Source organism: Oenanthe melanoleuca, unplaced genomic scaffold, assembly GCF_029582105.1.
Source record: "Oenanthe melanoleuca isolate GR-GAL-2019-014 unplaced genomic scaffold, OMel1.0 S159, whole genome shotgun sequence".
In the NCBI taxonomy this organism is placed as follows: domain Eukaryota; kingdom Metazoa; phylum Chordata; class Aves; order Passeriformes; family Muscicapidae; genus Oenanthe; species Oenanthe melanoleuca.
Window position 1 is genome coordinate 1 of NW_026612808.1, and position 20,986 is coordinate 20,986.

The 20,986-nt window shown below is 48.6% G+C and overlaps 1 protein-coding gene across 1 annotated transcript; it reads right to left on the bottom strand.

The window, feature by feature from the left end:
- Positions 1 to 191: 191 nt before the first annotated feature.
- LOC130266705 (msx2-interacting protein-like) lies at positions 192 to 20,510 on the bottom strand (the record flags this gene model as incomplete). The annotated part of the gene is made up of 11 exons (XM_056515969.1): positions 20,488 to 20,510; positions 20,226 to 20,386; positions 18,907 to 19,107; positions 17,987 to 18,138; positions 15,456 to 15,581; positions 14,776 to 14,889; positions 13,539 to 13,652; positions 11,919 to 12,019; positions 1,982 to 9,908; positions 1,126 to 1,521; positions 192 to 488 (listed from the first exon to the last, which is right to left on the bottom strand). Coding segments are annotated over exons 1-11 (9,612 nt in total), but the record flags the coding sequence as incomplete, so codon positions are not given.
- Positions 20,511 to 20,986: the final 476 nt, after the last annotated feature.

The following is a 20,986-nucleotide window of genomic DNA, read 5'->3' on the forward strand; positions in this document are numbered from 1 at the left end:
CTGAGTTAAAGCAATCAGTGTTAATACCAGGATCCCAAAATAGAATAATAGGGATCTCCTGGATTGGAAGGAATCCACAGGGAACATGGAGTGCAACTCCAGGACATGCACAGGATCCCAACAATCCCTCCTGTGGATCCCTGAGAGCCGTGTCCAAGCTCCCTGGGCTCCTGCAGCCTCGGGGCCGGGACCGTTCCCTGGGGAGCCCAGGCTTCTGGGAGCACTGGTGGTTTCAGCTCCGCAGCTGGTGCGACCAGCCCGGCTCTGAGCCCAGGGATTCCAGAGTCCCTCACCATCATTCTCCGTGCCACCCCCTCCAGCTGGGAGGCCTCGAGCCGCATGCGCTGCGCGATCCGCAGCGGGGGCCCCCCCTCGGGCGCCGGCAGCGACCGGTGCGCCAGCACGTTGTTCCCGGACACGAAGTGCAGCTGCACGGCCGCCGTGTCGTTCTTGAGAGCCAGGAGACCCTGCCAGACAATGGGGTATTTCTGGGAAGAGAGGGAGACGAGTATTACACACAAAGCAAGGAGAGTGGGATCTGAAATCTCGGCTGATCTGCTCGGCTGCCACCAATTCCTCAGAGATGTAACACCAGATCACCCCTCTACAGGCCAGGCCTGGGTTACATCCTGCTAAATCACAAATTCAGCCCTTTTCCCTCCAGCTGGCCAGCCTGCCTGGGTGGATCCCATCATCCCAATCCCTCTGCTGCCCACCCAGCACAAGGCTGCTCCTGAAGGCAGTTTCCCCTTTTAGAGACGGACAAATTGTGAAATAACAACAGAAGAATGGCTCGAGGTTATTTGGGAGGTATTTCGTGCTGAACACAACTCTCAGCTCCTGTTGGTACCTGTTTCTCACTGCCTCCCTCCTCTTCCTGATTTTCTCCACTTATGAGAGTGGTTTTCCCTTTTTATCTAAACGAAATATACCACCACTCTCCTCTGCCCACAAAGAAACACTTTCCAGGAAAATGCTGACTTGTAAAAACTAAACAATGCCTTTTCTGCATCTGAAGTTTTTGATGCAAGAAAGGCCAGATTTGGTGCAAGGAAGGCCAGATTTGGTGCTATGGCTGAGACAGAACCTGGTGATTTCCCCTCAGATCAGGAGCACAACACTCACTGTTAGGAGCTGGACCATGTCCACTGGTCTCTGGGACACGGGGTGAGGGGATGGCTCCTGCTTGAGCGTGGACTGGGGCTCCAGGCGGCCGAGGGGCGCCCCCGAGGTCGTGGGGATGAACATGGATTGCTTGGGAACTGCCTGCGGCTGGTGCGGCGACGGGAGCTCCTGCTTCATGGAGATGGCCACGGGTGAGGGGTAGGAGGTCTGGCTCGAGTCCCCCTGTGCCCTCTGCAGGTGGACGTGCGGGTCCATCTGTGCCGTGTGCCTGTTCACAGCGGCGTGGTGACTCTGCTCCGGCCCTGCTGCCGCCGGGCCCTTGGGATCCTGCGGGATCTGAGGGGTCTTGCTGCGGACTGGCTGGCTGGGGTGCGAGTGCTCGCCCTCCGGCAGACCCTGGGGAGCAGGCAGGGGGGAAAAGGAAAGATGTTTAGGCCGAGGGTGTATTCAACCCCATTACAGGTCTGCCAGGACACCATCAGATTCCAGGTGAACACATCTGTGTCACAGCACCAGGCCAGCTGAGGGATCACCTGGGATAGCCCCCCACTTCCAAGCCCATCTGAGCTGCAACCCCACTCCCTGGATCCTGCCCCAAGTCCATCCTTAACCTCACCATCCATCCCAGGATGCCTAACCCACGCACCACCTGGGTACTGTCAATTCTCTCTCAGACACCTCCACATCCAGAGACCTGCAGGCAACTTCACCCCTCCTGGGTGGAGTCCCAGAGGAGCTCAGGAAATGGGTAGTTTTGGCTTCCTCTGATGCTAAGCAGCATTTGAATCCCATTTCCCACAAGAAACAGCTCAAAACCCTCCAGATTCCAGGGAGATAGACAAAGGGTCTTCCTCACCTGAGAGGGGGTCATGCTCCGGGAGGGCAGCCCGATGGGCGAGGCGCCTGGGAACTGCGGGTGCCCAAGCTGTGCCGTGTGGTAATTCCTCATGTCGCCGTACACGGAGCGGTAATCGTGGAAGGAGCTCCCGGCAGGATGCATGATCTGCACCCCGTGTGGGACCACCACGGGCTGCGTCAGGGGCAGCCCGGGCAGCTGGCTGCCCGAGGGCACGCTGAGCAGCCGGGGCTCGCTGTGGGGAGAGTGGGCCATCTTGCCTTCTGAGGCTTTGGGAGTCTCTTTCCCAGGCTGCGGGGTCTTACTGACCGGGGGAGTTTTGACGGCGCCTTCGGGCGTCCGGGATTGTCGCGTTTCCGAGTGGTGCTCGCCCACGGCGGCCATGTGTGGGTGCATGATCATCCTGACGTCCCGTGGGACGTTGTACTGGTCCAGCCGCAGGCTGCTGGGGTGCATGCGGTAGTCAGGCTGCATCACCAGCACGTCCGACTGCACCGGGGCGGGCCCGCGGCACACCGTGGTGTGGTGGAAGTGCAGGTCCTCCTCGGGGGAATGCTGGGAGGACAGCGGGGGCATGACGATGTCTCGGATGGGCGCTGGCTGGGGCGTGCTGGATCGCTGGGTTTTGATCTCCATCTGGGGTTGCAGGGCAGCTCGGGGGGAGTGGAGCGCTTCCGGGCGGATGCCGTAGGGAATGCCGGCGAGAGGAGGTGTGTTCATCCTCACCTCACCTTGGGACAGATGGCCCAGGGACACAGTCTGTGTTACGCTGTGGGGGGGCATGATAACAGATTGCTCAGGATGCATGCTGGATATGTACTGAGGAACGGGAATTCCCGGCGCCAGCATGACCGGGGTGTTGCTGGACAGAGCTGGAGACGAGGTACTGCCGGGATGGCAGGCCCGGGGGAACGGTGACGGGGAGTGCCCGCTGGTGCGCGGCGAGTGCGGCTCCTGTTTGCTGACCCCCAGGTGGGAGATGGCCCGGTCGGTCGGGGTGCTGGGGCCCGAGCTGACGTGGTTCGCTTCCGAGTGCATCTTCCCAGAGATGGAAGGGTGGTGAGGGCTAACTCCAGGACTCAGGTTGGAGGGTTGCAGAGTCTTGGTCTCCACTTTCAGAGCAGCTGGGTCAGACATTTTTTTGTTCACGACCATCTGGTTATGGACCAGCACGGGTGGAGTGTTTACGGTCTGAGTCAGGACCTTGCCGGGCTGAGACGCCGGGGTCTGGACTGCGAGGTGGGACGAGTCGGGCTTGTCCAGCGCAGTGCGCTCCTGTTTGACGGAGGAGATGACGGGCGAGGTGTTGTAGGGCTGTGTTCCGAGTACCAAGGGAGAATGGGTGGAAACGGTCCCATAGCCAGCCGTGGTCTGGGAGCCTTTTGGTGCCGGCTGGGATGGTGTGAGAGGCTCCTGTTTAATCTGAGACTTGGATACAGACTGCTGGAACTCAATGTCCACGGCGCTAGCTGGGGGAATCTGGCTGATCTTGGCACTGATTCGCTGAGGGCCTTCTGTCTTCTGCCCTGAATAACTCAGGAGCACCACACCTTCCGAGGTGTTCACCCGCAGCCCTGGACTGGATCCAGTTTCCACAGGCCTCTCCTCAATAATAGACATTGATCCTGGATGAAACCTGCTGTTATCATTTGTACTTGACCTCTGCTTAAATTTTGGCGAGGGAGCGTTGACGAGGCAGGTCTGAGTTTGGGGAGCTTGTTTCACCAAGGTGATCCTTGGCGCCTCCTCCAGATCCACGCTGTGGGGCATCCTGCTGATGACAGAAGTGGCTTTGGGAGCAATCATGGTGTTGATCTTTTCCTTCTCACTGAACACTGGTGCTTCAGCCACCGGTGGCTCCAGGGCGTTGGTGACAGGAACAGCCGGCTTCTCCTCGGAAACCGGCTTGATGGCCTCCACGGCAGGGTGGGGAGGTGCCTCCTCCAGGCACGGCGCGCTCACCGGCTCCGCGTGCGTCGTCGTCACGTGCGTGGAGGTTATGCTCGTTGCTGAGACGTATTTGGGCTCCATGAGTATCTTCCTCAAAGTGCTGGAGTTTGTGTCAATATCCGATGCCTTTGTGTCCGGTGGGAGAGCAGGTGGGGGTGTGGAACGGGCACGGGGCTCCTCGTGCCTCACCATCCACTCCGGCACCTTGGCAGCGCCAGAATGAAGGGGGACGATGGCGGTGGGCACGGGAAGGGGCAGCTTGGCCGCTGCTGTGGGGACAGCAGGAAGGGCTGCACTCGGGGCACTCGGCGGTGTGATGGGAGCATTCTCCAGGGGCGACCGGATCTTGAACCCGCTCTGACTCCCCTCGTCGAGGGGTACCGGCGGGGCACCCAGGTCCAGGGGAGCTGGAGCAGGCACCTTTGGAGAGGTGCTGCTCTCAGGGACAGCCTCGTGTACAGCCACAACGTCAGCAGCCCCAGCCTTGGTGGCATCAGAAGCACTTGGTTCCATGGATGCTGTAGGTTTGATCTGCTTTTCCTCCTTTGAGGCCTCTTCAGGTTTTGTCTTTACTTCGTTGGCAGGGGGTGATTTGCTCTGCACCCTCTCTGGCTCGAAGGTGTTGACCTCAGTTGTGTCGCCCTTTCTGCTCGTGCTCTTCTTGCGTCTCTGCCGCGTGGTTTTCTGGCGGCCCTTTTCCTTCCGTGCAACTTCAGCCTCCTGCAAGGTCTCTGCCTCCTGCGCAGAGTTGGAAGATTCGCTGAAGCTGACTTCAGACTCCTTGCTCTCAGTCTCCAACGCCAGCGGGACAGAGCCGGGCACCGGCTGCACCACAGGCTCGACGGCAGCCTCAGTTTCTAGGATATTGTTCACTGCCTGATCTGTCTCAGGCTCCATCTCCTCCCGAGGGGACTGCAACACCAAGGGCTCTGCGGGGATTTCAGCCTCAGATTCAGCAGGATATGTTGGTGGTGCGGGGAAGCTTTCTGTCTCCCCAGAAATATCATTGATGATGGAGCCAATGGCTGCTGCCAGCTCCGTTTCACTGGCCTGGTGTGCAGGTTTATCTGCCTCCTCCTCCTGACGGACTTCAGCCACATCTGCTGCTGGTTCTTTGTAGGCAGCAATTGTTGGAGGAGTTTCAGTGAGCTTTGCAATGTTCTCCACGGCCTGCTCGAGCTCAATCTGCTTTGCTAACTGGGCAGCTTCAGGCGACTGCTTGGGCTCCCGTGTCACCTCCTTTTCCATTTCTGGGAATGAATCTTCTACCTCATTCTTAGAGAAGTGGGGTGGCAGGATGTCCTCTTTTGGAGGGCTCTTCATCTTGGGTGGTGACACCGCCACTGGCTCTGCCTCCTCTTCAGTGGGCCGCAAGGCGCCCTTGACTTCATCGACGTTGAGCCGTATTTCTACATTTTTGAGACACACGGATGCCTTGTCAACAACAGTTTTGGTATTTTTGTACCTTCCCCTTTTGGATTTCGTAACTTTTTCTGGCACTGGCTTCTTCTCAATGATCTCAACTGCGGGGATTTCTAACTGATTTTTCTCCACATCCAGTTCCTTCCGGTCACGTTTCTGCTCACTGGCTGCTGGCTCTTTCTCAGTGGCTTTTGCTTTACTGCTGCTGTCACTGATGCTCGATTCCTGACCGCTTCTTTCAGCAGCATCTTCAGATTCAGCTGTGGTATCAGCTTTTGGCTCATTCTTCCCTTTCTTCCCCTGCTGGCTGGTAGCAGCTGATAAGTGAGTGTGTGTGAGCTTCTGGGATCTAGGTGACCTCCAACCCTCTGCAGGTTTAGGAGCTTCCACACTATCTTTAGTTTCAGCCTCCTCCACCTCTTGTTGTACCGGTTCAGTCTTGATTGGAGAGATGTCCTCCTCTGGCTTACGGCGCGTTTTGGGAGGTCTTCCCCTCCTCGGAGTTGTGGGAACAGTTGTCACTGTTTCCTGTGGTTCCTTTTCCACTCTCTTCCTGGTGGATCTAGTGACCTCCATGGAGTCCTTCACCGGAGATGGGCCTTCATTGTCCCCTGTGGTAGCATAGACCGACCTCACATTTCTGCGCCTGGTCCGGCCTATTGGCAAGCTCAGCTCCACATTTTCCGGCTCTGCAGCAGAACTTGGTGATTTAGCAGCATTCCTTGAAACTTTTTCTGCCTCCACTTTCAATTCGGAAAGCTTCTGAGTCTCCCCACGAGGAGAGCTCGACCTTTTCAGTTTTTCACGGTCAATTCTTTCACTCTTCCTCGTGACGGGCTTTTCCATGACATTAGCTGCAGCTGACTGCACAGGAGTCTTGGACCGTTTACTTTTGTAGGACTTTTTATCTTTTACAACAACCGGAGGTTCCACTTCCACATCATTGTCAGAAACAGGTGGCAAGACCTCAGCAGCCGCCTCCACCTTTTGACTCACAGCAGCATCAGTGTTGGCAGAGGGTGGAGGATTTTCCTCTTTAGGTTCTGCAGCCTCATCTGACTTTTGAACTAGCTTGGGCGGAGGTGGAAGCAGCTGGGCAGCCTCAGGTTCTGGATCTACATTGATGTCTGCATCAGAAAACGAGGCCCCAGGAGTGGGAGGTTTGGTATCCAAGTATGAAGGATGCTCTGTTGCCACAGCATCTTCCTCTGGTGCCACGGTTGTAGCAACAATTTCTTTACTTGCTTCTACAGCTGGCAGAGGTTCCGCCTGCTCAGGAGGTTCCATTTTGATAGGTGCAGCAAGTTCAGAGAAAGGTTTTTGCTCCTCTGCAGCAGCAACAGGTTCAGAAGGTTTCTCTTCTTTGACAGAAGCTGGTTCCACCACGACTTTTTCACTCACTATTTTCTCAGGAGCGATGGGAGCTGGTTCCTGTGGGAGGATGGTGACTGAAGAGGGACCAACAATTGAGGAAGGTTTATGCTCTGTTTCTTTACTATCAGGAACCATTTCTGGTGTTTTTGGCCTGTTTTCTTTATCTTCCTGTTTCTCCACCTCTTTTGGTTTCTGATCTTTCTCCTTTTCTTTCTGCTGCATTCGTGTCAGCTCAACAAACCTACTGTGGAAGAGAACCACTGGCTCTTGCACCAGATCAGCTGTGCTGTTTGTCCCATCAGAGGAGGACTGTCTCCCATACAACCTTCCAGAGATGAAGTCCAGATCATCATCCTTCCTTTCTAAATGCTGCAGGCGTTTGGAGTCCTGTTCAAAGATTGAACTGTGCAAAAACCGAGAAGCAAACAGCTCCTGCCGCTCTTGTTCCTCCTCTTTATGATCTTCTTTCTTATCATCCAGCTTTCCACCTTCGGAATCGGTTCTGATTTTTTTCTTTTTCATATACCAGGATGGAATAGGTCTTGGAGCCGAGTCAACTTTCTCTTTGTCTTTATTGTTTCTGAAACTAGCAAATCTTGAATCCCAGTCTAGAAAGGACCAATTTTCCTCTCTGGAGGAAGAGAGGGATTTAGCCCTTTCAAGCAAGGCCTTTGTGTCAGGTGTGATTGTCTTGTCCAATGCAAAAGAGTAGAATTTGTTTCTTTCTAAGGAACTGGACTGGAGTCTTTCCTCTCTTTCACGGAACTTCTCTTCTCTGTCCCTTAATAAAAAAGACAATCTGGAACTCTCTAACAAAGATGAGGCTTTTGGGGAATGGGGCTTATTTTCGCCATCGTCATCCGAATCCGAAGGCACCTCCCCGGGTTCCAGGTCTCGGACAGACCGTTTCCGTATGCTGTCTCTTTTCACAATGCTGCTTGGAAAGCTGATATCGACTCTCCCAGGCTCTTGCTTCACTTGGGTTTCCCACCTACTCGAGTCTTCCTCAGAACTCAGCACAGAGAGTTTTATTTTAGCCATTTCTGCCATCTGCTCCCTTCTGCTGGAATCATAAGGATTGAATTTCAGCGAGTCCTCCCTCACAGTCATGTTGGAGTATGAAAGACTCTTTTCTTCTATTTTAGGTGATTCTTTGGTTTCCTTCAATGGCATTATCCTTGGAGAATCAAGTGTGTCGTCATCCTCATGGAAGGGGAAGTGCCTGATGCTTGGGGAACAGGACGTCCTTTCAGAGTCCTCACTCACCTGACGAGAACTTCTATAGTTCCTTTCTCTCTTAGTGCTAATTTCAAAGTCAAACTGGTCAGTCTTTTTTCTTTTACTTGGTGGAGAGTCATCGGTGACGTCTTGCGGAGGCTTTCCTACCTCGTGAACCAGACTCCGCTTTTCATATTCATCCACATCTTTCTTTGGACTGCCAAACTTCTCTGACTTTGCTATCTCCATTTCCAGCTGCTGTTTCAACCTGCGGCTTTGCTCCATTTGTTTCCGGTAGCTCTGTGTGTGGTCAATGTCAATGCTGATTTTCTCCTCCGTGTCAGCCGAGGCAGGTTTCTCCTGGCCAAGTTTATGGTCTGGTGCTTCTTCAGGAAGGCCAGAGTAGTTCTTCCTTGCATCCTCTCTCTCCGTTCCCTGCTCATCCAGCAGCTGTACCTGTTTATGCTGGGGTTTTACCGGGTTTGGCTTTTTAGGAGGGTGTTCCTGAACTTCCGCAGGTTCATCGGGTGCCTCCATGAGCCTCACCTGCAGATCCAGGGTGGGATGCATGCCAACCCCACCAACATTAAGAGTGTCCTGAACTTCTTTGGGACTAGTAACAGGAATAAGTCTTTCCAGTTTGAGTTTTTTAGATTCCCTTTTAAGCATCTCCTTCCTCAGGGGTTTTCTCTCCAGTTCTCCTTCCCTTAACACTGGTGCTTCTCTAGACGATGCTGTGGCATCAAGCTGCTTTTTCAGAACCATGCGTGCATCCTCCTCATCTTGGCTGCTCCGTTTTACATCCAGTTTTTGCCTGTCGGATTTTGGATTTGCATCAGCAAAACGCCTTTTACGAGCCTCCAACTTGTCTAAATCAACTGCATTCGCCCCCTCAGAAGTTTGTTCTGTCTTCAAGTGCTTTTTGGGTTTCACTTTTCCCTCCTTATCCACCACTTCGATGTGACTGGCAAGGGCTTTCTCCTTCTGTACCTTAGTTCTGACAGGTTCTAGTTTAGACTGCTCAGACTTGGCTTGTTCAGCCTGGGATGTCTGGGTTTTCTGTTCAAGCAGTGGGGATTTCAGAGTGTCATTATCTAGCTTTGCCCTCAGTTTCTCCAGTGCAGGCTGATCGATCACCTTCCCCTCCTTTTCCTTCACACGGGTCAGCACAACACAGGGCATCAGTTCCAGGCGGTTCTTTGCTGTCCCTTCTTTGTCACTCCTCTCTTTGCTTTGTTTACTGTTGCCCTTCAGTTTTTCTGGGCTGGGCTCTCTCTCATTCTCCTGATCTGTTTCTGAGGACTGAGAGCTGGGCGAATGGATTTTTGCTTTTCGTTTCTGCTTATCTGTTTTCTCCTTTTCTATTTTTTCCAGCTTTTCCTTCCTCACCAAGCGCTTCTCCTTGTCCACCCTCTCCTGCTCAAAACCGCGCTCCTTCTCCACTTTCTCGTTTTTCGCGTATCGCTCCACACGGGCTTTGTCAAGCTTGTCGTATCGCGGAGGGGACAGTGAGCTGCAGCTACCACTGCGATCTGAGGACCTGCTGTAAATCCTCCTCTCTGAGTCACTCTGCAGCCGTTCTGACTGGGAGGGGGACGCTCCGGGGCTCTGCGGGCGCCGGGAATGGGTCGGGCTCTGGCTGCGCTCGATCGGCCTCCGCTCGTGGTCTCTGTCCCGATCGGATTCGAAGCGCTCCCTCTCCCTCTCCCTCTCCCGCTGCCTGTAGCTGTACTCCCTGATGTCCTGCTCGTAGGGATCTCCCCGGTAATCCCGGTACTCGCGAGGGTCGTCGTAGTATCGTGGGTCGTAGTAGTCTCCTTGGTAGGGATCCCACTCGGCGTAGAACTCCCTGCCCCGAGCTGGGTATTCCCGCCGAGGATCTTCGGGATACGTCCCTGGGGTCCGAACGGTCTCGTAGTAAGTACGGTCAGGGGCGTATTCGTAGGATCCTCTGCGCTCGTCTCTGCTAAACAGAGCAATAAACAGATTCTAGTTCTGCTTCTCAACCAACGCACTCTGTTACCACGGTTTTCTGCTACCTAAAGGAATAATTTTCTGATCTTTTTTCCTTTGTGCATCAAGGCAGCTGCACACAGAGGTTTAGCACGGAGTCTGTGTGCAGTGGACTACGTACTTTTGTTAACTTCAACTGTTGTACTTCATGGGCAATATCGCCACAGCTCTTCCAAGCATTGCTTCCCCACCCTCACTCCCTCATTTTTGTCAAATTCAAACCTTGCATGAAATGAAGGTAAAACCAACGAAACACCTGTGTACCCACACAAGGCTGGAAGGGTGAAGATACCCCTTATCCAGAACCTGAGACCTTCATTTGACTCTGAAAACATGAGTCAAATCAAAGTTCAGGCATGGACTCTTTTCCTTACTAAGCAGCAAACTGATGGCAAGATTTCTTTAAAAATACTAAGCCCTGCAAGTGATCTCGTAATTCCCAAATTAGCTCTTCCACTGCATGTGACTTGCTGGTGTTGCCTGTTTACAGTAAAACCAAGTCAACAAGTATCAGTTTGTTTATCAGACCAGGTGAATTCATTCAGCAAAATAAGTCAAGCAATTAATGTTGTTATTTCAATACCTCCAAGTAGTAAAAATAAGTCATTTGTAAGACTGAACATGGCAGGGAGGTGGAATAAAGCTGGAGTTCAATTCCCCACCATTACAGAGTGTTTTGCATGCCTGGAGAGACACCAGAAGCTGCAGAATTACGGGAGTCACTGCAGAGCTTGCTCCACTGCTCCATGATCCCCATGGATCTCCTAATGACTATGTGAGCAGAGTGACAGAGAAGAAAAAAACAGACTAACATGTGCCCAAACACCAGAAATCAAGGTCCTGCTCAGGATTATTCCATGGCAAAGACAAGCCCACATGAGTCTGGTGTGCTAAAAAACATGCAGAAATGCCCTTCTCCTGCCTGAATCCAGCACAGTTCTGAGGAAATGCTTATTGCCAGCACATCACAACATCTGGCAAGGCCTGGGGAAGGCACACTTGTATTTCCATTATGCAAATCCTGACTGCCAATTTCCAAACCCTGCTTGCTTTAAATCTCATTTTGCATTATGTCACACCAAACCATTTGGTTTATCCAGATCCCAGGTACAGCTGGCGTCATGCTGGGCTGACTCCCGGGTGGGCAGAGCCCTCACAATGAGCCAGCTCTGAAGGGAATAAAACATGGGTGTTTTTTCAGTCAGTGAAGGTAAAATAGCCCAAAATGTGGAGTGTTTCTGTGCCAGATTTTCAGGGATAAATAAGTGGCTGTGCAGCATGTGGTGCCAGCTGCTGCCAAGGGGCAGCCACATAGGACATAGTTTTATTCAAAATAAAAACACATCCTTACTCAAACTGTATTATTTTATCAAGTTACAAACAAAACTGTTGGAAAGAGGGAGGTGGAGGATCAGATTTTACTCTCTGCTCAAGGGCTGAGCAGCAGTTTATCAGATTTTATGTACACCCACCAACACACACATTTCTCTGTTACAGATAAGCTGCTCTTTGCATTCCTAAGATGTGATGAATGACTCCCAACTGTGTCCTGGTGACCCACCAGAGAAACTGGATACTTAAATCTGGATCATGCAGACAAATGAAACCTCTACCTCAGCAGGAATTCCAGGAACTGGCTACGCCTCGGATGTGAGAGATCCTGCCTGCTCTAATCTGCACACTTTAAGTTTGATCACCTAAATTTAATTTTAAAAATAGTGAAGAGGTAAAAAAAAAAAAAAAAAAAAAAAATTAAAATCAGAGGTGTTTTTAATAAAACTTAAAAAATAAGGATAAAGTTGAGAGGAAAAAAAACTTGTTTAAGAATTATGGCCTGAAGAAAGTTTGATTGTATTATGGGGAGGACAATGATTGTAAAAGGATTGTGTAAGGTGACACTGGAAAACAAGAAATTTAAAGTTGATAAATAAAATAGTTGGTAAATAAAATTGATACATGCCTTCTTTCTGCCAGAATTTCGTAGAAGTCTCTGATATCTTGACCTGTTTTCTCCATGGAATGATAAAATGCCGACTGACTCTCGCGATTTGCAAAGTCCACCTGAAAAAGAAAGGAGAAATCACATTCAATCATGGAAGCATCCTACACTGCCACCATTTCCCTATCTGCTGAAGGTGGGAGCAAAACTGAAAATGGGGGTAAAATTTAATAAAAAATGTCAAACACTTCCCAGTTCTGGCCTGCACATCCTCAGGAATAAAGATCTTTCTTAGTGGAGCTGTGTAACTACCTTCTTACCATGTTGTTGTAGCTGCTATCCCAGAGGCTACTGTTGGGCAAAGCAGCAGGAAAAATACACATTATTATTGTGGTATTCATGTTTTTAATGACAGCTCCAAAGTCCCTTTTATCTCAGTGCTACAGATGGTCAGGATTATGAATCCATTCTGGACTCCATGGTGTTTGCCCAGGGTTATAGGGCAGGGAAAGAACCAAGACTCCTGAACTGCAGCTCCCCCAGATACTCCAAGAATTAATGTTTTCTAGTACTAAAAAGCTAATGGTATAGTGAAAAAAATAAAGTATTAGAACATATTTCATTATGGAATATTATGGAACAGATCACATAGTGGAATACTTTTAACATTCTTGTTCCTGTTATTTTTAAGTCAGCCCAGTCCTGTGTGCAACCACAGCAATGGAGCACAGGCCCACACTGGGGGTGTTGCTTATTCCAAAACCATTAAGCAACAAAATCCACACAAGATGTGAAACTTTTAAGGGACCACATGCTGTCCTGCATGGGATGGTGACTGATATCCAACATGACATTCAGAAACTAGAGAATATCCAACTCCCAGCCCTGGGTGAGGTGGGAAGCTGCTAAGATCATGCCTGACATCACTGCCCACTCTTTAGGAGAGGAGAAAGGAGGAGGAAGATAATTCAAAGGGTTGGCTGACACTTCACGTCCCCACTTAGTGGGACTGATGGGACAGTAAGAACAGGTATCACCACATTCACCCAAATCCAAGATATCCCTGTAAATGTTAAGTCCTGCTCCAGGAAGAAAAGTATTTTCTGTGTATTTTTTAAAGTAGTCTTTTCAATTATTGTGGCAAGGAAGGACGAGACGATCTTTAAGGTCTTTTCCAATCCAAATCATTCCGTGATTCCATGACTGCATGTTGAGGTGACTGTACCCCAGAGCATGGACATCAGCATGGGGCAGCTGGATGCAGCCATGTATTTTCCTGGAAGAACTCACACCTTCAGATTTCCGTTTTTTAACACAAAAACAGACAAAAGTTTGCCTTGGATTGGGGTAAACGAGGCAGTGACGCGGACACCAACACTCAGGAGCTCAGAGAGACAAGTTCAGCGAAACAAACGGCAGAATACTGGAAAAGGCTTTATAAGTAACAGTTCAGGATTCCCTGACATCTTGATAAGCCGAGCATAAAAATGTAATTTAAGCCTTTGATATGTGGGACGTGTGTGTCCCGCCAAGTATTCCCTGAGCCTGGCAGTCTGCACTGCCAGCATTTAAGGGGGAAGGCCTAAACACAATTTGTTCCTCCTTTTTTGCCTGTTTTGTTTTAGAGGTCATTCTGCACACCTTAATTTTATTCCCACCGATTTTCCTCCCCTTGGTCTCTTTTACAGCTGCTTGTGCATATTCAATCTCATTGTAGAGAACCAGGGCCATGCCTTTTAAGCGGTCAAACACCACCTGTAAAAAACAAAAAAACAAAACAAAAACCAAATAAGAGCCTCATCCACAGGACTTAATGTCAGTCCCAACAAAATCCTAAGTCATGAGGATACCAGTAATGAAATAATTTTTAGCAAGGTGAATTTCCAGGCTTTTCTGATGAGGCATATTGGAATGAAGAGACAATAAAAGGACACGGGACTGCTTTGAATTGTGGATATTGTGGCTTGAGGTATATTATGCCTTTATTTTGTTTTTCTGTATTTTACTTTGAATATTTTTTCCTTGTTGACTGAGTTTTGTAGCATTTCTTTCGTAAGGTTTGGGGTTTTTTTAATTTCCAATGTGTTTTAGGGGGGAAAAAAGGTAAAGGGAACATTTAATCCCAAAGTGAAACCAGCTTTTGTTGTCAGTCTGCAGTACCACTCATCAGTTATTAAATGCCCAATTTCCAAATACCGCCTTCCTTTAGCAGCATAAATGCATTATTCAAGCAACAACAGCTACAATAAGGAACGTCAAAGCTGCAACACAAACCCACAAAAATCCTTTGGGGAGGCCAGACCCTGATCCTGCACAGATTTACACATGTTGCTTAATTTTAAGCACAACTGTGTCCAACAAAAATACACAGGACAACTCCCACACTGGGTTTAGGCACGTGATAAATCACTTGCATGGGAGAGGCTCCTGCTGTGTGACACGGGTGTGTTGCACCATTGTTGACTTTCTCTCTTCTTCCATGTACTTTTGGCACTGAGATTGCCCTGACTGCTTTTAAAAAAGTCTTTTTTTTCTCAGTCTGATGAAAAAAACATAGTTATGTCTAATTATGTAATTAGCAAGTATGAGTAATTACGTTATTAGAGTGCTGTTCTTCCAACTAACATTTAAGAAGTTTTGCTTGGGAGAGACTGTACTGCACAAGAGCAACAAATGGTGTCCAATACTCAGCATCTTGGCTCACTCAAAATACTTCTTTTTGGTTGCTGTCTATGTTGACAGAGCCATCAGCCAAATTCCACCTCACAGAGAACTTTTTCTACCTGAGCTATAAAGTCCTGGACAGTGGGGTTGAAAGAACAGGATGGGAAGAAAGACAGTAAGGACTTGTAAGCACACACCAAAGCCTCCCACCTACCTTCACCACAGGCCCGTATCGGCAGAAATGTCGGGTCAGATACTGATCCGTAACGTTTGTGGAAAGCCCATCTAACCACACGCAGTTTGTAGGCATGCTCTTCCCAAAACCCAGCTGGACACAAAAGGGCAAAACTTCCATCAGTACAGTGCACAAGGGTTAAACTCACTGAACAGAGACTGCCTAATGAAAGACTTATTTGGAGAAAGCCGTTGTTTGTACGGATTTTCTAAAATTAGCATCTGGTGCAGGTGCAAGACAAGAATCAAAGAGCAATTAATGAAAATAATTCTGCTTGTTTAAACAAATACAGTGTTTGACAACACTGAGTTCTTCTACAGTTTGAATGTCTGAGAAGTGACAGGTTGACAGCTCTGGAGCCTGACAAGCCCCGTTTGCCATGGGGAGTGGGATGCATTCCCAGCACAGCCTCACCAGATGTGGCCCCTCCAGGCCAGGGAATGTCAGTCTCTTGAGTGCTCAATCCCAGGATTGCGTGTGGACAGATCCAACAAAAATGCTGATTAATCCCAACCAGGTGGTAACTTAAAACATCACGCTCTGATATGATCTCACATTAAAAACCACCTTACTTCCATAAACTACCCTGCTGCGAAACATCCCACGATGCGGCGATGGAAGGCACTAGAAGGATACAGTCCAGGGGAGGATTTCTTTACCTTGAGCCGGTTATTTCCAAGATATTCCCCATCCATCTTCTTAATGGCTTTGCAAACGCTGGCGATGTCACAGTACTGCAGGAACGCGTACTGAGGGACACCGTTCACCTTCTTAATGTCAATGTCCTGGAGACAAGCACAAAACACAACAACACACAGTCAGCACTCAATCCCATCTAAGAGGACTTGTTTTTTTCAGAGACACGTGGCACAGCAAGCTCTTTAATTAATATTTTCTTCAGAGAGAGGATTTAAACAATAGTAGACAGTTAAAACTTTGCTGTTCTGCTGCATCTCAAAACCAAATCCTTACTGAGCAGGGAAAGCTCTTTATCCCACAGATTTAAAATCCAAGCCTGCAGAACTAAGCCTGACCTGATCAACAAACACCAGCTTTAGGCTCTTAATATTATATCAAGAAGAGACAATTCAGGATCAAAGAAATACAGATTAATTTTCGCTCACAAAGGCTCAAGAGAAAACAACCTGCTCCAATCCTCATCTCTGAGCCAAGCGGGGCTTCTTTTCCAAATAATCATGAACCATCCTGTTCCTGGAAACACAAAGTGATGCTGGATTCATCCCTTGAACCAGTCTGACTCATGGCAAAAGCAAAAAAGATCCTCAACTTCAGCTGCTGTTGCTCTTTAAAACCAAGTCACCACGGGCCCATTCACAAGTACAGCCAGAGGCTCACAAAGCCAAATAAAGGCAGATTTTAATCTATTTGAAAAAGCCTAGCAAGCCAGGAGCTGACATTTGGTTAACAAACAAGCTCAGCACTAGCACTGAAATGTACCCAAAGCCTCTGAACAAACTCATGATATTATGATTCATTCCAAGCTGAAAATAGGAGGCGGAGAGGTTTTGCTTTATTTGTTGCAATAGCAGGAGCTGCTACACATGGATCTGAGCACAAATGTTCCAACATCCAGGACAGGCTAATTTCATGGTTAATAAATTTAGAGACAAGGTAGCACTTTGATACAGTCTCACCCAAGAGCTCTTTATCTGAGAAAACAGAAGTAAACAGGGAGATTTACACAACTATTAGACTCCTACAACCTTGGCCTAACGATTTAAGTGGAATATTAATAGAAAAGTACACTTCCAAGTGTCTGAAGTAGCAAACTGCAACTACGGCAAATTATACTTGACCACTCATCCTGGGCAAGCAATTCTCTGTGACAGGCAAATAAAATATCATTATTGTGCTCATTACCCCTCAGAAAGATTATAAAGCCGGTCCCTTCTGCACCTGAGCTTGCAAGTTTTCCTGGAAATGGTGAGGCAGTGCTGCCTCCCAATTCTGAGCCATTAATAATGTTGACAGGGAGCACCATAGCACACAAAAGCCAATTTACACCACCACTGATAAGCATCTTTTCAGGAAAGCTCTGCTGCTCTAACACTGGAAAAGGGTTCAAGCCACAGACATGGCATGAATTCATAAATCAGTACTGATGTCAAGGATACAGCAGAGTCTGGATATACAAAGGCTGCCAGACATCATAAAATGAGGATTTTATATTTGTTCACATTGTACATGGAAGCAACATTCTCTTCTTTTGGGGGGTAGCAGGGATGGGGTTCCTGGTATGTGTGACTGATTCCTCAGCAGTGGTAGAAACATGTCAGAGCAGGTTGAAGGAGGCACAGCACGTTCACAAGCACCCACAGCTGACAGGGAGAACATAAACTGAAGCCCAGATTCAACAGGAATTACAGAATGAATCCCAGAATGGTTTGGGTTGGAAGGGTCCTCATCCCATTCTACCCCCTGCCCAACATGGTCTTGGACACCTTCAGATACGAGGCAGCCACAGCTTCCCGGGACAATCTGTGCCAGGGCCTCCCCAGGGAAGAATTCCTTCTCAATATCTGTCCCTAACTCCACCCTCCTTCAGCTTAAGGCTTGTCCTGTCACTCCACGCCCTTGTGAAAATTAATTTTCCACTTCTGTGGAAAATTTCCCTTAAATATAACATTGATGTGAATTGATAGAAAGTCATGAGCAGAGGAGAAGGGGCTGCTCTGCCTCATCTGGATGCTCCTCCTCAGCTGCAAACCCAAATCCCTCATGTGCTATCACTGATCCATCTGCTCCAATCCCCTCTGCCTGGGCATGGGGCTGTTTCCACATGCACTGACCAAGCCCTTTGTGCCAGGAATCAACAAGAAACTCAGATTCAAACAGCTGCAGGAGTCAACATGAGAACATCACCTGGCACATTCACATCCCAAATACTGGGTCAGCTTTGGAGCTACCAGGAGAGAATTACCAGGAGAAAACAGCAGGAGAGACATTTGTTGTGAACACTCCCAGGACTGTTTTTTCTGCTAAGGTAACCCCCAACATTCATATGCTGGACTCCGAGTACAAAGGAAAGCTTCCAGGTATATTCCAGCAAGATGAATGACTCAGATGATTACAGAAAGACTGAATTATCTGTAAGCAGCACTTACAGCATTTCACAGGTCTGCACAGAAAGGGGGGCAGTGCCACCCCACACAGGACACCATTCACATACCACTATTCCCCCAAAGCGCTGGAAGATGTTGCGAAGGTCGTGGTAGGTGGTTGTTTTCTCCAGGTTGCCAATGAACAGAGTTCTCGTTGCCTTTGGGTGAAACTCATCTATCCTTTCATCCAAAGGACGAAATTCATTCTCACTTTCGGTTTCTAGGATAAAAGAGAGCAGGAAATTTGTAATGACTGGAGATTTGGTTCACGTTGGTTTACTCAGGTCTCCTCCTTGATCTGAACAAGAGTAAGCACTGTCTTTGAGAAAAACACCCAGTACTGCACCATGACTTGTTATTTATGAGGGACTGGGAATCTCTATATTCCGTGGAGGAATCTGAGCATCCTCAGGTGAAAGGGTGCTGCAGTCTTTCAACTGCTTCTCTGGAAATTTACTCTTATCAAATATCAGTGCTTGAGTGCATGAATTCCAGTAAGGCTTCCCCTGTGCTTGGGAAAGAGTACATGGCAGGAGTTTGTTTTCAGGAATCAATTTTTAAAGAAGCCATTGAAGTGCAGTCTGAGAACTTCACCATGTGCTCAGGGCCGCAGCTCTCACTGGTTGGTCACATGGGCTGTGCTGCCACAGTCTCAAAGCGCAGCACTCGTTGGTGTTTTAATTAAAAGGAGACAAAATGAGGCTGGGAGGACTCAGCGCTGTGCTCACACCACCCACTGGCAGCTGCTCCACCGAGACGTGGCTGATGAGATCACTCCTTTCAGCAGATTCCACTGTTTGGGAGGATGGAAGCTTTCCTTCTCTGAGGCTTAAGACTGGAACTCTCTCGTTGATTGATCTAAGAGCATCCACTCTTTTTGCTCTTTAAAGTATGTTTTTTCCTTTAAAGTATGTTTCCTACTTCTATTCTGCCTCTTTATAACAGCTCCTGAACACACCCAAAACAGTCCCATGGGACAAGACCTTACCTGGTCCTATCCAGGCTGTGACTTCAATCTGCATGCCAAAGAAAAGCTTTCCTTTGGAGGCATTTAGTGCTTTCTCCTGGTCCTCCTGCTGCCGGAAGAACACGAGGCCATAGCGCTCCTCAGAGGCGCCGTGGATCTGCACCGACGTCACCTTCCCGTACTTCTTGAATTCGTGGAAAAGTCCATCTTTAAGGCTTGTATCTAAACCAACAAATAAACATTAATACTGCAGAAACACAATTTCTACAAACTCAGTAACACCACAAAAGACATGAAGAACTCTGACTGTCTTTATGAAATGTGACTTCATCCCATTTAACTCAGTGCTCAGACGAGTGTCCTTTTTAAGTTGGGATGTTAATTTTGCCAACATCCAAAGTTTCTGGCTGATCTTTCTCTTTTAAACCCAAGAAACTACACACATGAGGTTTTACATGGCTGAAGCTGGTAGTGGATGTTTTTTGCTTCTAAGAGACACCCACTCAGTTCCAGGTGAAGAAATAACCAGGATACTTGATTAAAAATCCCACAGGAATACTGAGCACAGCTGGGATGACATATCCAGAATGGAGGCTGGAGTTACACAGCATTCAGTTCAGTCAATTCAGAAATATAACCAGGCAGACTCATCAGATTTTGCAGAATCTGACTCAGGCCCAGACTCTGTCTGGGATTCGTGGGATATTGACCTCAGCATCGTGTCCTTTCAGGAATATGACAGGCATTAAATCTATAGGAAGATACCAACACATGAGGTACTCTGCTCACAAGATTAACAGATTAACAGCCAGTGCTTCTGTATCCATGAATTCCATTAAAACTGTTTCACAACTGATTCCATGCTGGTTTTTCCTGTGCAATCTCTCCTGTGCTCAGCAGGGAACAGGGAGCAATCATGGGCACTCCTCAGCAAATGGTTTCCTAGGTTATTTTCCATGCAATATGCATTGCCTTTAAAAATTTGCTCATGGGTTTAAAGCATTCAAACTGCAATAGAAAACTCTCAACTTTTTGGATTAAAAAACAAACTGAAGCAGAGTGAGAAAAAACCAAAGTTTTAAGTTAAAAATGGAGATGTGTCCGTATTTTCCCTGGGAAAACCCACATTAGTGTTGGAAGCACCAGTTCCAGGAGCTGGAAATGCCCAGTACTTGGGAGCTGGGACCAGCAGGGTTTCTCACAGATGGACACTAATTAAGTAATTTTCCCACTGTCACACAAGAACTGAGGCAGAAGCAGGGACAGTGCGGCAAAGACTCGGTACAAGCTATTCCAGCATCCCACCGCGTTTTCCCGTTCTCCTTTCCAAGTGAATTTACCTGTTGAGCGCACTGGAAGATTTTGCACCTTGATCCCAAAACTCTTCCGAGGCTCATCCTTCTCCAGCGACGGCAGCAGCTGGGACGCGGGCGCGGGGACGGCTGTCGACTGCACCGAGCGCGCCGGGGACTCGTCGCTCGAGCTGCTGCTGGAGTCACTGCTGGGAATGGCACAGGGGAAGGACAGGTGAGTGCATGGAGCAAAGCCACTCAGGAAATTGGTATCTTACTAAAAAAGCAGAATTCCAGAATTTCTGCTCACCTACAGGCTTTCATCACTCTCATGCCTGATTCTGTTTCTGTGCTGCCACCCGCTATTCACAAGAACTTAAGAGTCTTCCTACCAATATTCCCCTCCAGAGCCCCCAGAGGAGACAGGCAGGGAAGTGGAATATGGGTAAATAGTCAGTGAGTTCCTGTTACCCACCCTGACAGTGGTAGAGATTTAATTAAGTGTAATGCAATGTTGGACCAATTCAGGAGCTGTGTAGGAAGAGTGGAGAAATACAGGGAGAATGCACAGGTCTGATAATGCCTCAAAATCCCTCCTGGTACTCTCATACACAGGAAATATTATTGTGCTCTCAGGCATCTTCCCTGAAAAGATCTGTACTCCAAAGAGATCATGTGTGAAAATCACAGCAAGTATTTTGGTCAACTGCTTAGGAATAACCTGGATAGATGGGGATGTTCATGTCCCTGTCCCACCTCACAGCAGAAAAAGATGATCTTAAAGATCCCCTCCAGCTCAAACCATTCTA